Source organism: Urocitellus parryii, chromosome 8 (genome assembly GCF_045843805.1).
Source record: "Urocitellus parryii isolate mUroPar1 chromosome 8, mUroPar1.hap1, whole genome shotgun sequence".
In the NCBI taxonomy this organism is placed as follows: Eukaryota; Metazoa; Chordata; class Mammalia; order Rodentia; family Sciuridae; genus Urocitellus; species Urocitellus parryii.
In genome coordinates, this window is record NC_135538.1 from 60,750,575 (window position 1) to 60,765,433 (window position 14,859).

Below are 14,859 nucleotides of genomic sequence, written 5' to 3' on the forward strand. Positions count from 1 at the left end.
CTGTATCCTTTCTGTAAAGAATATTCACGTTGGGCTTTTATTTCTTGAAACAAAACCCAACAAAAGAGTCGGCTGATATTAAAGATAATGGATTATTGTGAGATATCTATCAATCACTTCTAACTCTATTTTGACCTGAAATATAACCTCCTTTCTCCTAGTGTCCATTCGCTGCTGCCATACGAAAAAAACTCCCCCAACAGAGATTTCCACAGTGAGCAAATCAGCCACAAATCCGACGCATTTCGAAAAAGATGCTCTTCTTTGGGAGTAAAGACAGGCATTGTATTTATTTCCTCCGGTGATGAATTCGGTGTCATTCTGGTTTCAGAGAAACGTGAGAGAAAATAAAGCCAAACATCGGCGCACGGTCGGGTCAGCGTTTGGGCAAACTGCTCAGTCCGGGTTACTACGGTCTTGCCTGCCGGCAACCCCAGCCTACCCGCCCAACCTCTGCTGCCTGGGGGTTGCAGCACACAGCCTCCAAGCGCTCCCAGCACCATTACGCGGGGTGCGTCAAGCTGAGTGCTCAGACACCCGACCCCAGGGAGCAGGGATAGCACCGGTCGTGCACAACACCCAGCAGGCCCCAGAGGCCCGGAACTACCGTGGCAGCTTGGCAACTCTGAGCCCTGCTCCCGGGTCTCATTAGGTTCGCGGTGGCCACGCGGGTGGTAGGACTGGGAGCCCAGACCTGGGGCGCTTGGGGGCGGTGCGGGGCGTCCTCTCGTCACTCAGCTAGATTGGCCAATGAACGCCGCGCCGCGGGGCGCATCCGGCCAATAGGAGGCGGAAAGACTTGTGAGTGGCATTAAGAGAGGGTGGGAGAAAGGGAGCCCGGGAGTGAAGTTGAAGCTAAGCCCCGTAAGCTGTAAAGAAGTTACTGGGGGGGGCGCTTTCGGCTTCCAATTAGGAATAATACTGGCTTTGTAGCAACTACCGAGGAGGAGGATTCTTAAACCACCTCTTCCGTCCCAAAGCCGGCATCCTCCTACTTCTGTCACGTACCCCTCCCCCAATTCATGATCAAGTGAAAGGAGCCAGGGAATGCTCTGCACCTCTCTGCTAGTGGGAAGCGGAGAGGCCGGCAGAGTTGTTTAGTTGGACCGTAGGCATGAGTACAATTAAGAGGTGGGCGTCTTCGCACCCTTTGCAGCCCTCAAGGACTGAAGGTAGGTAAAGCAGAAGACACCCTACGCCCACCCAGCAGCGTCACAGCTCTGCGGCTGGGGAGGCTAGGCTGGGACGCCTCCCTCCCCCTGCGAAGGGGCTGTCGGTGAGTGTGCCACCTGTTAACCTGGCGCTCCGGTACCCCGAGTGTTACCGCCCCTGCTGGGCAGGGAGAGTCCTGGGTCTCTTCCCTTCTGGAGCCCCGAGGGGCTTGATGAGTAAGTGCCACTTTTTGAGAAACCCTCAGACTTGAGACCCACGTTAGAGAGGTAACCGAGCTCCAGATTTGCCAAGGTCGGGCCTGAAAGGCGTTCGTCCGCAGAGCTGTGGAGGAATTCTGATTTGCGGAAACCTGCTTTCCTGGGATGTGTGCCTGGCCTGGGCGCCAGTGCAGAGACCCAAGGCTGAAGATCTTCTGAGGGTCTTCAAAAATATGTATTTTGTTTTTTGGGCAGGTTCCCAGTGGGCTGGAGAACGTGGCTGACATGGGTGAGGGAACGCGAGCGTTATTTGCTGGGTGCTCAGTCTCGCTGCTCCTTTCTTTGTATCTTAAAAAACAAACAAAAATTACTGATCCTGGCTAGGAAAGCTGAGGCGCGCGGAGGCCCTTTCACAGCGGTTTTTCGGAATCGGGGCAAGGGTGTGATGGTGGAGCCACAGATCTCTTACGCTCTGATGCTGTTGTCTTCGCAGTGGTCTGAAAGAGTTACCTGGGATTCGTGTTCTGCATAAAGGGACTCAGAGTAGCCTCGGATGCAATAGGACTGAAGAGCAAACGTCGGGATTATTATGCCGATTTTCCAAGGAACGGGGTTCGCAGCGCTGAATAGAAGAAAAGGCTGGTACCTCGGTTGTCCCGACAGCATTTGAGACCTAGAAACCTCAGGATTGCCCAAATTGCCGTGGATCAGCAACTTTCCTATCGTACACTTTTTCAAAGAAAATATTTTCTGTTCTCTGCGCTGTCCTTTTACTACCAGCACTACACTCCCTGGTGTAGACTTCAGCCTCTTCATTTAAAGTATGTCTTATGTTTTTGCCAAGTATGATATCTAATTGAAAGTTAATTTTTGGTTTTTGGATGAATCTGTGGAGCTCACGTTGTAAGAAGAAAGGGGGAACGAGACACAATGAAAGAGAAGTCCAAAAATGCTGCCCGGACTAGGAGGGAGAAGGAAAACAGTGAGTTTTATGAACTGGCTAAATTACTGCCTTTGCCCTCAGCTATCACCTCGCAGCTGGACAAAGCATCCATAATCAGACTCACGACCAGCTATCTCAAAATGAGAGTGGTGTTTCCAGAAGGTAAGTGACTTTGCTAGAAGGAATTTCAAAGCAAAGTGGGTAGGAACTTGCCAGACAATGAGCCTACCCCAGTGAGGGAGGTACACCCATATTTACTACATTTGTATTCTATGCAAAGGGAATTTTAGCCTAACTACTTGATTCAGCTCCTCGATAAACTCAAGGTTGCTTTTCCTTTTCCTAGTTCCCTCTACTTCCCCATTAATACTTTCTGTTCAGTCCATCAGATGTGTTTGGTTGGGAAGCAGCCCAACAGTGCTTTTGTCAACACTTCAGATACTGGGCTCAATTGAAAGTACTACTAATCCAAACATGACTTTCTTTTTTATTCCACTTGTTTGAATTGTATCCAGTAGAAAGCAGGAACACTGCTAGATTCTGCATATTTGCTAGATATGGATAGATCTACTTACATGTAACTAAATCAGATAATAATTCCTCTATATGTCTATGGTTCTGCAAGTGAGGAGGTATATTCATACAAATACATCCTGAATTTACCCAGTCTCTTGGCTGCCTATAGTAAATTTATTCTGCATTTTCAAGATATTCTCAAATTAGGAAACTAATTCAGGGACTTGATGATTTGCAACTCTGGCCTTTACATTATCTGTAAGATACTAATCTAGTTTCAAAATACATCAGATTGGACTAAGATGGCTAGCCCACTTAGAAAATATCTTCTGGGTGGCAGGTTGGCAAATGGATCCTGGGAAAATTGTTTTATAAGGCTGGGAAATTAGAATAGTTGAGTTGTTGACATGATTTAAAACTTATATTTAGTTCACCAACATTCACTGTGTGAGGCAGAGCAGCCTTCATATAACACTGTGCTGTAAAAAACTGTTTATACTCACTAGGGAAAGGACACTTCTCTCTTCCATTTACCCATTTACTCAATCAAATTAAAACAGGTTTACAAAATATTTTAAATATGCTTTTACTAGAAGAGGAAGATTTGAAAATGTAAAGGAGAGATTACTAGTCAAGCAAACAAAAATCTAGCAGAAAAAACCCCCTGTTAATTTACAAACAAAACTTCTTATTTGACCTCTGAAAGTTTATGTTGAATCATTATTTTGAATGTTTGGCATTTGTTGTTTTAAAGAAATAGTGGTGGGCAAGGAAATAGTCATTATTGGGTTTGGAGTTTCACTTTGCTTGATCTTGATGCAAAAGCTTGCAAAAATATGCGTCAAATTAGTCAGGGACCCTACAGGAAAACTTCCAAATTATAGTTCAATTCTACCCTCAAACTACATGGTCCGTTCCTCTTAACGTGGTTCCTTGAACAGTTCTCCTCATTTGACCCTGGAAACCACAGGAGGAGGGGAATCAAAGCTTTAAGTAACTGTAAAGTTTTTTAAAAGAAAAAAAATTTAAAAGAGGGAGGAATTTTATGCTAAAAACCACATTTCCCATTCAAACTGTGCTGAGAATTGCTGATGGGAAACTTATCGTTATACCACACTGTCTTCTGTTTAAAAAAGAGATCTTGTTGTCTTTTATACTGTCAGCGCCTACTTTATAAAAATAAAGCTATTGCGAACTCCGCTAGCCGCGCAGTTCCTAACAGGATTATTAGCAGTGATTTGTCAGCCCCTGCGGTCTCAGTGGGTTCCCTTTCTGCGTGATTTCTAGCCGGTCTCGTCAATTATCGATGCCAATGTCGCTCGCTGTTTGATCAGAAGCAGCATATGGTGCTGCTTGTGGGGCTGCGAGTAATCGCAGGAGGAGAAGAATAGCGGGTCGGCGTTCCCGGGCAGGCATCAAGCGGGCACTGAGAGCCCAGGGAATCGCCTGGGCCAGGGACGCTAGCCTGCTTGGTACAGACCCTGGGCAGGGGCAAGCTCCGCCAGAAGGAGCTCGGGGCTGTTTTTGGTGACTGTTTTTGTTTTGTAAGAGAGCAAGCTTTCTTGTTTAATTAAGTCCTACCTCCACAAATTATGAATCACGTTATAAGTAAATAGGAGGGACAAAAAGTAAATTCTCATAGGCAACTTCTCGTTATTTATTTTATTTTATTTTATTTTTTTAAGAGAACACGGGCGAAGTCTCCCGCCGGAATACCCTTGGTGGCAAGGCCAGTCCCCTCTGGCTACTTTAAAGGGCAATTGTGCTTTCTGCAGCCAACCCCCCTCACTTCCTCCAGAGTCCCGGGCCCGGCCCCTCCCACCTCGCCCTTCTATGGGTGAGTGTGAGTTTATGGGGAGGAGGGGATGGACGATGTGTGAACTCTGGGCACATCATTTATTTCTCCAGCTACTGTTGAGCTCATAACTCACCCACAGCCTCCACCCGATGAGTTAAGACAGGGTCATAGGAACAGCTGGCTCCTAGGGATGAGGTTTTAATTCTGAGAGTGCATGAGCCTCAAAAACTCAAATATGGCCCTTCAAAATATTAAAAAAGAAAAACAACAATAAATAACAACAACAACATATCAACTTTCAAAGGAATGAAATAGTGAAAAGCTTTAGAATTTGGCACAACCTGCAGGGGGTGCCCAATTTGGGTTCTCCCTTGCCTCAGAGAATCTTGAGAGGACAAGACTGAGGTCCAAGGCAGTGAATGGGGTCCTTTTCATCTTTATATGGTTGTAGCCTTTTTTTTTTTTTTGTACTGGTGACTGAACACAGTGGTAGGTTTACCACTGACCTATACCCCAGTCCCCATCCTGGAACTTGTGATCCTCCTTCCTCAGCCTCTCAGTCCCTGGGATCACTGACTTGCATCACCATACCCAGGTGGTTGTAGTCTTCTTTAGTGAGACTAAATGGAATTTGAAGATTAAATTAATCCTTCTTACATCGGTCTTGAAGCCATTCTAGCACATAGTAGACCCTCAATAAATTTTGTTTAAGGGATAGTTATTTTATAATGGTAAATATTCCATTACACATGGATTTTTGTAAGACACTCTCAAATAATTATAAATTTGGTGACATAGCTCTAGGCATAATGATATTGTAAAATTTGGGTTTTTTGTTCATATCACAATTCATCTATATTACCCTACAATGCACAGACCCTTTCTATAATATTCATCTCTAGATTGAAATCCCTATTGTATTATATTTTTTGAAGCAGAGAACTGAAGAAAAGAAAGAGGCTCCCATTTCCCACGGGCATCGGTGATTTAAGACTTTTTCTTGCTGCTCAAAATTAAATTAAATGAACAAATAAAATTTCCCCATACTTATTTTTTAAAGGAGAAAAATAATTAAAATATAGGTCATTTCCTTTCCAATCTTCCCTGCTAAGTGTAGTTTTTCACTCAAGAGTCTATTAGCTTTTATCTGGTGGCATGTTTCAGCTTTTAAACTTATTTTACTTGAGTAGAGAATAATGAACTAATGAGGGGGAAATGATAGAGAAAAGAGGATGGGATATGGATATTCCAAATAATTAAGAATAAGCATTAGATTCCCATGTTGAATTTGAGATTTAATAGTAAAAAAAAGTAAAGTAAAAAAGAAATTCTGATAACATTATTGTGAAATCATTAAAAGCACATATCTTTTGACTGATAATAATCTTTTCTAAATAGTCTAGAAAAGGAAAGATTGAGGCATGTAGAAATATATAAATCTTAGGTGCTATTGAGGCTGGAAAAACAGGATTAAAAAAGAGATGTCTTGACCTTGTTTGTGTGCTAAATAGGACAAATTCAACTAAAAAAATACATATTAATTATCCATCTATAATGCAATTTTACTGGGCATAGTGGTATGTGGAATGAACTTTGAGCTGTTCAGTCTAGGTAATATTGCCCTGCCATTTCGTTGTCAAAACCTCTTTAGAAAATAAAAATAATCACAATTGAAATTAGTGAGTGTTCAGGAAAGAGGGATGAATAAGCAAACCTCCACAGACCGTTTCTATAATATTCATCTCTAGATTGAATCCCTAATTGTATTATATTTTTTGAAGCAGAGAACTGAAGAAAAGAAAGAGGCTCCCATTTCCCACGTGCATCGGTGATTTAAGACTGTTTTTCTTGCTGCTCAAGGAAATGATTGAGCATTAAGTTTCCATGTTTATTTTCTTACAGAAGTTTTTCTCATTTAAAAGCCTTTAAGCACAGTTTATGCTCTACACTGATTTTCTCCGTTTGATTCTAGTTTTGATATTGACTTAAAATGTGAAGAACTAAATTTTGTGCAGAGCATTTGCAAGGCAAATTTATTTGCTAGAAATTGTAGGTATAGCCACTGGGGTGGTGGGGGGAACACCTTTTTTTCTTAAGGAGACAGATCACTACCAAAAAATAATAACATGAAAAAAATATAAAAAACAGGTATCAAAAGCTATAGTGATGATTTCAAATAAGGTATGATCATGTACTTGAAGCTAAAACAATACTAAACTTACAGAGTAAAAAACCTGATTTCTACAAGAGTTGTTTTTCAGTTCTAGGGAATCCCGGCAGCTTGAAACTTTTCCTGACAAATGGTGACACAGAATACAAAGCCACGGATTCTTGCTGCATTTCTCTATAGGTCCAGGAATTTCTCAAAAAAAAAAAAAAAGAGGTTCAGACTCTTATAATATTAATGATTTTAGTGGGTTATTCATTGCCAGTCTTTGATCCTCGAAAATTTAAATTTTATGTGAGGAAGAGGAACCCCAATTATTTAGGAATGATCCTGCTCTTCTGAGAATACTAAAACAATGTCCACAATGAAACAAACTTTCCTCCTCAGGTACCCCCACACAGTAGGCGACTACTTTGTCTTTATGGCTAGGGACAGCTACCATATCAGGGTCTCAAGTTCATTTCGCCTGTGTCAAGGTCTGAAGGCCCAAGGCCAATTAAGTTGGCATAGTGAGTTCCATTCTCTCTGCAGTGGCCCAGCGCTGGGACTCTAAACAGTCGCCCCATTTCCCTGTGCCGGGTCAGGTGTACGGAAAGCCCGGAATGTCTCCGCCGGGTGTCTGGAGCAGAGGCCCTGCGGAGCGCTTGGAGTGCTCCTGTGTGCCCGCCACCCTTTCTTGCTGCCCGGGGAACAGCCCCAATGACTGGCGGTTGTCTAGATCTGAAATAGAAATTATGTCCAATCTGTCCGGTTCGGGGAGGGAAGATTCCGTGCGCTTGTAGAGGATCTCAGCTCAAGTAGAATCGAAGTGGAATTCGTCTGTCCTTTGCGGCTCTGCCTTGCAGGAGCGGGCCTCTAGGGAAGTGGCATCGCCAAGTCCGGCCGCTCGCAAAGACCCAAAGACTTGGGCGACTCCGCTTGACATTTTTCAGACACCATGCAGGACACTCCCCAGGTATTTATACCCAATTTTAGTCTGAACCCTCTCCTCCCTTGTTTTTTTGCAGTTTTTTTGTTCATTAGCAGCCGGCTCAGACGTGTGGCTGGCAGGCTCAGTCCCGAAAAGAAAGCCTAAACTCGAAGGCGGAATGGAGCATGACAAGGGCGCAGAAAGGGTCAGCTCTGTGACCATCCGGCTTCATCCCACATTTACAGTAACATTAGTGGCTTCTCAGGCGCAGCCGCAGAGCGTCTCTGGCCCCTGAGCGGCAGACAGAGGAAGGCAGGGCACACGGATTGCAGACAGAGGGTAGTCGCATATTGTGGGGTCCCGGGGAACTGGTGCAGGACAAGGCCTGGCAGGGTACGGGTCATTGACGCCCTAGGGAACACTGCCACACTGGCCGGGTGGCTTGGAAGAGCCCCTGCGCTAGAGGAGGGAGAGGGTGCACGTCTGTTCCCAAATCGACCTTCTGCCCAAGGACTGATCCAGGAGTTCTGTCTCGATTGGAAGTGTCCATTCTCCGTCTCTCTTCCCCAGAGAGTCCAGCCGCAGAGGCGCGAGGAACCCCAACACCAAGGTCGCTTGGTATCTCTAGCGGAGGAATGCTAGGATTTGCGTTCAGTAATGATGCACAGGCTCTGCAGGATACGTAGGCTTTGGGATTTCCTCCCTGGTCCAACCTTCTCCCCCTCACCCTCCGCCGCGGTTGACCCAGGTAGCTTGCACAAATGACTTGGGACTAAAAATTAGGAGTTGTGCCTTCCAGGGCCTTTCCAGCCCCGGTCTCTAGGTTGTGGTCAAATGGAGGGACAGCTTCTCTAGTTTATGCATTTATCCCCTCATTGCCTAAAAGGCATAACTTGATCCATGGGGTAGATAGTGGTCCCTGGAACAACTACAAGGAGGATGCATTTCTGTGGCAGTATAGTATGTACAGAATAAAAGAAAGAACAAACTCTTTTCTTCCACCTCTTCCTGTCAGAGTGAAGGCGGCAATGATGCAGGGTCTGTAATCTGTATTTTGTCAAGGGTATGAAATTCATTCGGAAGGAAAACCTCGATCAATTTATTTTTGCTGCTTGCAATAACACAGCTGGATGATGCTTTGGGCTCAGCTAGACTGAGGCTCATCATTCATTCGCCAAGAACGGGCCTAAATGGTGCCTGTGGGATTAGGTCAATTTTAGTGGATCTACTTCGCCTCATTTGGTTACTAATTGGTTTCTTGTTTTATAAATCGAAATCTCATTTTCAGGAAATTACAAAACCCATGCAGTCAGTCCATTGAGGTAATCCTTGGGTCAGGGGGTATTTAAATGGAAATGGCTCAACCGGGCGCACCAAGGGTAAAGCAACAGTGAAACTTACCGGGGTTTTCACATGAAATGTGAGCTAGCCCTTTAGATCCATAATAGATACATCCCTTCTAATGCTACTTATGTAAATATGATAAACCAGACTTTAAGGAAAGAGGGGGGCCTGGGAGAAGCAAAATTTATCTGCTAAGGTTAATGTGGCATATCTTGGAAATCTTCCAAAATAGATTATGTTTTCCTTTGTCTTCGGCCACTTTAGCTGGGGAAAATCCTTTTGTCTAAAACCCGATTTAGTTATCGCCTCCCTCACAGAGCTCCCTTTCTCCTTTGCAAAACCCTGTTCCCTCGGCCTCACCGAATTACAAGAGAATCTTTAGATCTTGTTCCCACTGTAATCCCGCCGCAAAGGGAGCTGGTTTCCTCCTCATTTTAAACAGACAATCAAAGGATTTGCGAATTTTCTGCGGTAGGTCAAGTGCAGAAACGAAATCTCAGCTTACCCCCTCGCCAACTGAAATTGGGTGCCGGAACGCGTCACTGAAGGCAAGAGGCGAGGGGGTCCAGGGAGAGGGGTCTCCGGCCCACTTCGAGACTTTTGGAAAGGAGGACCCTTGATGCGGGCTTGGGGAAGTGTCCTCTGCACCCCAAAGGGCGAGTTCAGTCCTGGTATTACGTCAGGGAAGACCGACAGGTAGACGAGGGTAGCCAGTTCCTTATAAAACATTAACCCAGACTCAACCGTGTGACGGAGATTTCGCCGGGAAACAAAAAGAGGAGGCAATGCTCCGTGAAAGCAAAAGGTTCCTTAAAAAGGTGGTGGGGGTGGCTGCCAGAGTGGATAAGGGAGGGGGAGGGAGGCCTCTGTTAACCCGCACCCGGATGGGCTGTTTATTAACCTTTGGGAAGTCTTATTTTCCCTCGTAGGAGCATAATAATAAGGCCGTAACCCGACACAAGAAACAGTCGAGGCTGGCGCCGCGAGTCCTAAACCAGTATTCCCCCACCCCACCCCCAACAGCCCAGCCCGGGAAATCTTCAGATCTTTTGGGTAGGGTAGGCGCTCCTGGAGATCAACACAATTTTACATTGAAGACGTTTGTTGGCCCCACGCACAGGTTTGCAACACTTCTGGGGGCTTCGAGTCGGTCTCCCCACACCAGGAAGACTCAGCCCACCCCAAAAGTGCAGGATTGTCCGCCCTCCGCTCGCGCAAGGGGTTTCAGGACTTCTCAGGTCCAAGGGCGCTCACGGGCGGCGACACCTGCGTCCGGGGCACTCTCTGCAGGGTCCTTTTCCTTTACCCTGTTAGCCTCCGCAGTTAACTCGATCTGACTCTTCTTCTGGGTAGGAATGTCTGAACAGAGATTTAAAAGAAAAGAAAATGTCGCCAGATATCAAGGAGAATAGATTGGTTGAATCCCGAGGAGCGAAGGGGAAGGAGGCAACACGGAGGGGTGTTTACAGGTGACTGTGACAGGGACCTCCTGGAAGGGTCCAGAAGAAGGAAAGAAACCAGGGCAGTGGAGTCACTCTGGGGAGGGAAGTTGGGGCGGGCTAAAAAGTCAGGAGGGGTCAATCTGCACGAGGGAGAGAGAGGAGTCCAGTCGCAGGCGGGGAACATCAGTGTTTACAGAGCGGTGGGGAAATCGTTAGATTTATTTAGATGTGCAAACACCCAGAAAGACCCTATTTGAGCTTAAGGGGCGTTCAGTGTTACTCGTTGCCAGGATTTTGATCGCTTGCTTAGGAAGCAGCTCCTGGCCAACACCTTTAAAAAGAAAAAAAAAAAACAAAAAAACAAAACTAACTCTTTGTTTTATTGTGAAAGATTCTTCCCAGGGCCACATTTAGAGTGTTTTTGTCATTGTGTGTTTTACGTATGTGCCCCTAATGAAGAAGGTCATCTTAAAAAACAACAACAACAACAACAAAACCATGTCATGTTAAACCTTGTACAATGATGTAAGAATGAAAGGACTTCACTCTCTAGTTGATATAATTTCACAAGCAGCCGCATTAGAGATATATCTATAACACATTTAACATAGCTTTGCCCAAGTTTCTTCTGCCTTTTTATTTCTTTCTGTACACAGGTAATATGATAGACTATTAATTTTTTTAAAGTCAACCATGAGAGTCTTCAATGTTTGCTGTTTTAGGCATCACCATAAAAACTGGCAAAGCCTCGAAAGATCTTAACGTGGTAACATAGAGGAGATGAGTGGACTGTCTTTGTTAATAGGAGATGGTACCTGACAAGTAGAGAACGAAATTACTTTCTATGTCAAGAATGCAACGAAAATATCGCTAAGAAATTGTTAGCGCCTCAAAGTAACCGACTTCAGGAAAGTCCCCCCACCCCCTTTTGGAGGCGGAGCGGGACAGGACTAGGGTGTGTAAAGCTGGGGCTCCGAGGGAAAAGGAAGATGAAGGATTGCAAAGGGATGCTGGTAAGCGTCAACCGCAAGCTAAAGGATTTTTTCGAAGGGGATTAAAGTCAGATCCAGGGGAGGAGAATGTCTAGAAAGTCCTGCAGCCAATCAGAAAGGACGCCAGGGACCAGAATGAACCTGGCCAGTTGTTTCGGGCCACTTTGGGGGCAGAGGTTCGCTATGTGGGGGGACATCCTCCGCCTCTTGATAAGGACGATGATGAAAACTTTGGGCGAGAAATGAGTGTCCCTCATCTCCTTAAACAAACTGGTGAACCTACGCAAAAGTTATCGCTAGTGTGTGATGGGGGTGGGGGGGGCTTCTCTAGTGCAGAGGCCCCTTGAGGTCCTGCCAGGAGAGCACTCCAGGAGAGCATGTCCTAGCTGAGAAACCCGGTTCCCTCAGGCCAGAGGTTCACTTCTGCTCGGAACCCAGGGAGGAGCCAAAATTTATACTCTGGCATAAACTCTTCCCAACTGTGCAGGTTGGGTGGGGTTGACTGGGAAATAATATCAGGGGGGTTCTTCTTGCTCTTGCGCTAATGTGTAACAAACCACACACACAAAAAAAAATGTGAACTAGTCCCAAACTGACACTCGAGCTGGGATTCTGATATTAAAGTTTGTTTCTATGTCTTCCCAGGGCTCGGTGAGGCGTGGGGCCACTCAAGTAGGACCAGCCCCCTGGACAACGTTGGCCGCGAACTGGGCTCCCATCTACTCCAGGTACGGTCTCCCAGTGACTCACATCCTTCGAGATCCCGGTTACCTGGATGGGCCTCTGCTTTCTTAAAAACGAACTAAAAAAAATAAAATTTAAAAATCCTTTCTGGACATGGCTCTCTCAGCCTAACAGCATCTCCAAAGTTAGAACTAAAGCTCTAAACTGGGTGAGGATGGGCGAATGGCGCCTCGCCAGGCTGAGTGGGAGGCAAAGTGGCAACCGAGGCTTTGGGTTTGGAAAATAGCCCGGCAAGGCTCCCTCAGGATGCTGAGACCAAGGGAGGGGGCGTCTTTTGTCATCTTTCCATTACTGGTACTGGAAGCCCAGGGCCCAAGCCGCCAAGACAGAGCCGCAGAACCATCTGAAATAAAGGATTTCCGAAGGAAATAAAAGGAAATTTGGTAGAAATGCCCTTCTGTGCTTTAACCTACACGTTGCTGTTCCAGTTGGGTCTGCAACTAATTTCATCTCTTCCTTGTAGTTCCCAGGCTCCCCCTCCCCCCCAGGGCAGCCCAGGCTCTGGGTTACACACATACACACCCCCAGGTAATGAGTTTAACCAATGTGAGGTGCCCATTACATTGTTGTTTACAGTGCACACTGTTTTAAATTGCCTGTTGCGGGCTTAAGTCGCAGAACAAATATTTTAAATAATAAAACTCCCGGATGGCATTTTTAGGTTTGACACTTGTCCTCTACCCCACACCCTCTTTATTATTATTCAAGTCCACTGGGAGTGGTAGCTTGGAACCTAAGAAGTTTAAGGGAAGCCCGCAATTCTTCCTCCAGGACCCGCATGAACAGGGTCCCACAGCCTTCATGTTCCACTAGTACCCATACTCTTTTTCCTCAGGAAACAAGAGATTTTAGTTGCACTGAACAAAGAAAGGGTATGAGCTTTTCTTCGCTGGCCTGGCTTCCATACTTTTGAATTTATCTAGAAAAGGTGCTGTAATTCCCTTTATTTCAACACCTTTCATCAGATGTCTCTCAGTTGCCCCCCCCCATCTTTCCATAATCCCAGCCGATCTCTTCTGACAATATAAACAAGATAACAAAACCCCCAAACAATCCCTCACCCCTTCTAGCTCTTGCCCAATCTCTCCTCTTTTTTTTTTCCCCCAAACTTTCTGGTAGGATTGACTTCCATTCTATTTCAGTGGCTCACTCCCTTCCCCATTTGCTCCAACATCCCTGCAGTCTGTCAGCTCTTCTACCCTTTAGGCTCTACAAAGGCCCCACCACATTTTGACATTAAGAATTAGATGCCCATTTTTTTTTTTATCCTCCCTCAACTTGTTCACCCTACAAAATAGGAGGGTCAGGGCTGGGGCTATAACTCAGAGACAGAGCGCTTGCCTAGCATGTGTGAGGCACTGGGTTCTATCTTCAGCACCACATAAAAATAGACAAAATAAAGGCATTCTGTCCATCTACAACTACAAAAAATTAAAAAAAAAATAGGAAAGTCAATTGTATGTCATCAGAAAGCCCTTTCCTCATAGACTTTACATTCTAAGAGGAGCCTTAGAAACCCACACAGGTGTACTGCATATGTACCAGGTGACAGGTACTGTGGAGAAAAATGAGAGGAGGGCTCTGTTTTAGGGTAACAGTTTAAAATGGAGATGATTGAAGCGGGACTAAGAAGGTGACATTTGGGCAAAGACCTTTAAGGAGGTGACACTGAAGACGTAATATTCTCCTTTTTTCTACAATGTCTGTAGTAGCTTGATTTCTTAGATTTCTCTCCCTCTCTGACTGCTCCTCTTTGATTTTCCCACCACTGTCTGTTTCACAAATGATGTAGTTTTTAGAAAGTTCTAGCTGTTTCTTCTCTCAATGCTCCACAGCCTCCTGGGTGATTTTAATCAATACCACTGCTTCAACTCTTCTCTCCACATGGCCCTGCCTATTTTATCCAGATCTAGAGCCCCTCCTGAATTCTAGACCTTTATTTCCTACTAACAACTAGACATATTTAAGTGGAAGTTGTAATGTCCCTGAAACATCTCCAAGACAAAAATGAATATTGCTCTGGCCCAAACTTTTTAAAAAAAAACATTTATTTTTTTTTTAGTTATAGTTGGACACAATACCTTTATTCATTTTTTAAATATGGTGCTGAGGATCAAACTCAGGGCCTCGCACACATGAGGCAAGTGCTCAACAGCTGGGCCACAACCCCAGCCCTCTGGCCCAAACTTCTGCTTGTACAAAATTCACAGTTTCTCCAAATTTCAGTCTTGGTTAATGGCATCACCCTCTACTTATGTCCTTACTGAAACCTGAAAGTCAACCTGAACTCTCTTTCTGCCATCAATTAGCATGAAGTTCACAGCCAGCATCATCTTTAAATTAGATTCTCATCTTTCTTCATCTCTTTTTTGATCACTCAGTTTCAGACTTGACCCATCTCTGCTGCAGCTATCTGCTCCGATCTCTTCACTTCCATTCCTTCCTTCCTTCTGCAGGTCATTTCCAAGATTAAAATAATACATCTAAGTATGCTATTTTCCTGCTTAGAAACCTCTGTTGGAATCCTATTGCCTATAAGAACAACTTCAGATTCCTCAAATTGACATTCTAAATTTCAAAAATTCATTGTGGGTGTACTTCTTCAGCTCCACCTGTAGTACACCAAACATGTC

At 45.0% G+C, this 14,859-nt stretch overlaps 1 protein-coding gene across 1 annotated transcript in view; it reads left to right on the plus strand.

Annotated features, from left to right (window-relative positions):
- The first annotated feature begins 860 nt into the window (after positions 1 to 860).
- The window catches only part of Sim1 (SIM bHLH transcription factor 1), a 74,240-nt gene continuing 60,241 nt past the window's right edge, over positions 861 to 14,859 (plus strand). The window contains exons 1-3 of the mRNA XM_026402527.2: positions 861 to 1,172; positions 1,864 to 2,475; positions 12,128 to 12,210. Coding sequence (XP_026258312.2) covers positions 2,301 to 2,475; positions 12,128 to 12,210 — 258 coding nt within the window. The 5' untranslated portion in view covers positions 861 to 1,172; positions 1,864 to 2,300. The remainder of the gene's footprint in view (positions 1,173 to 1,863; positions 2,476 to 12,127; positions 12,211 to 14,859) is intronic.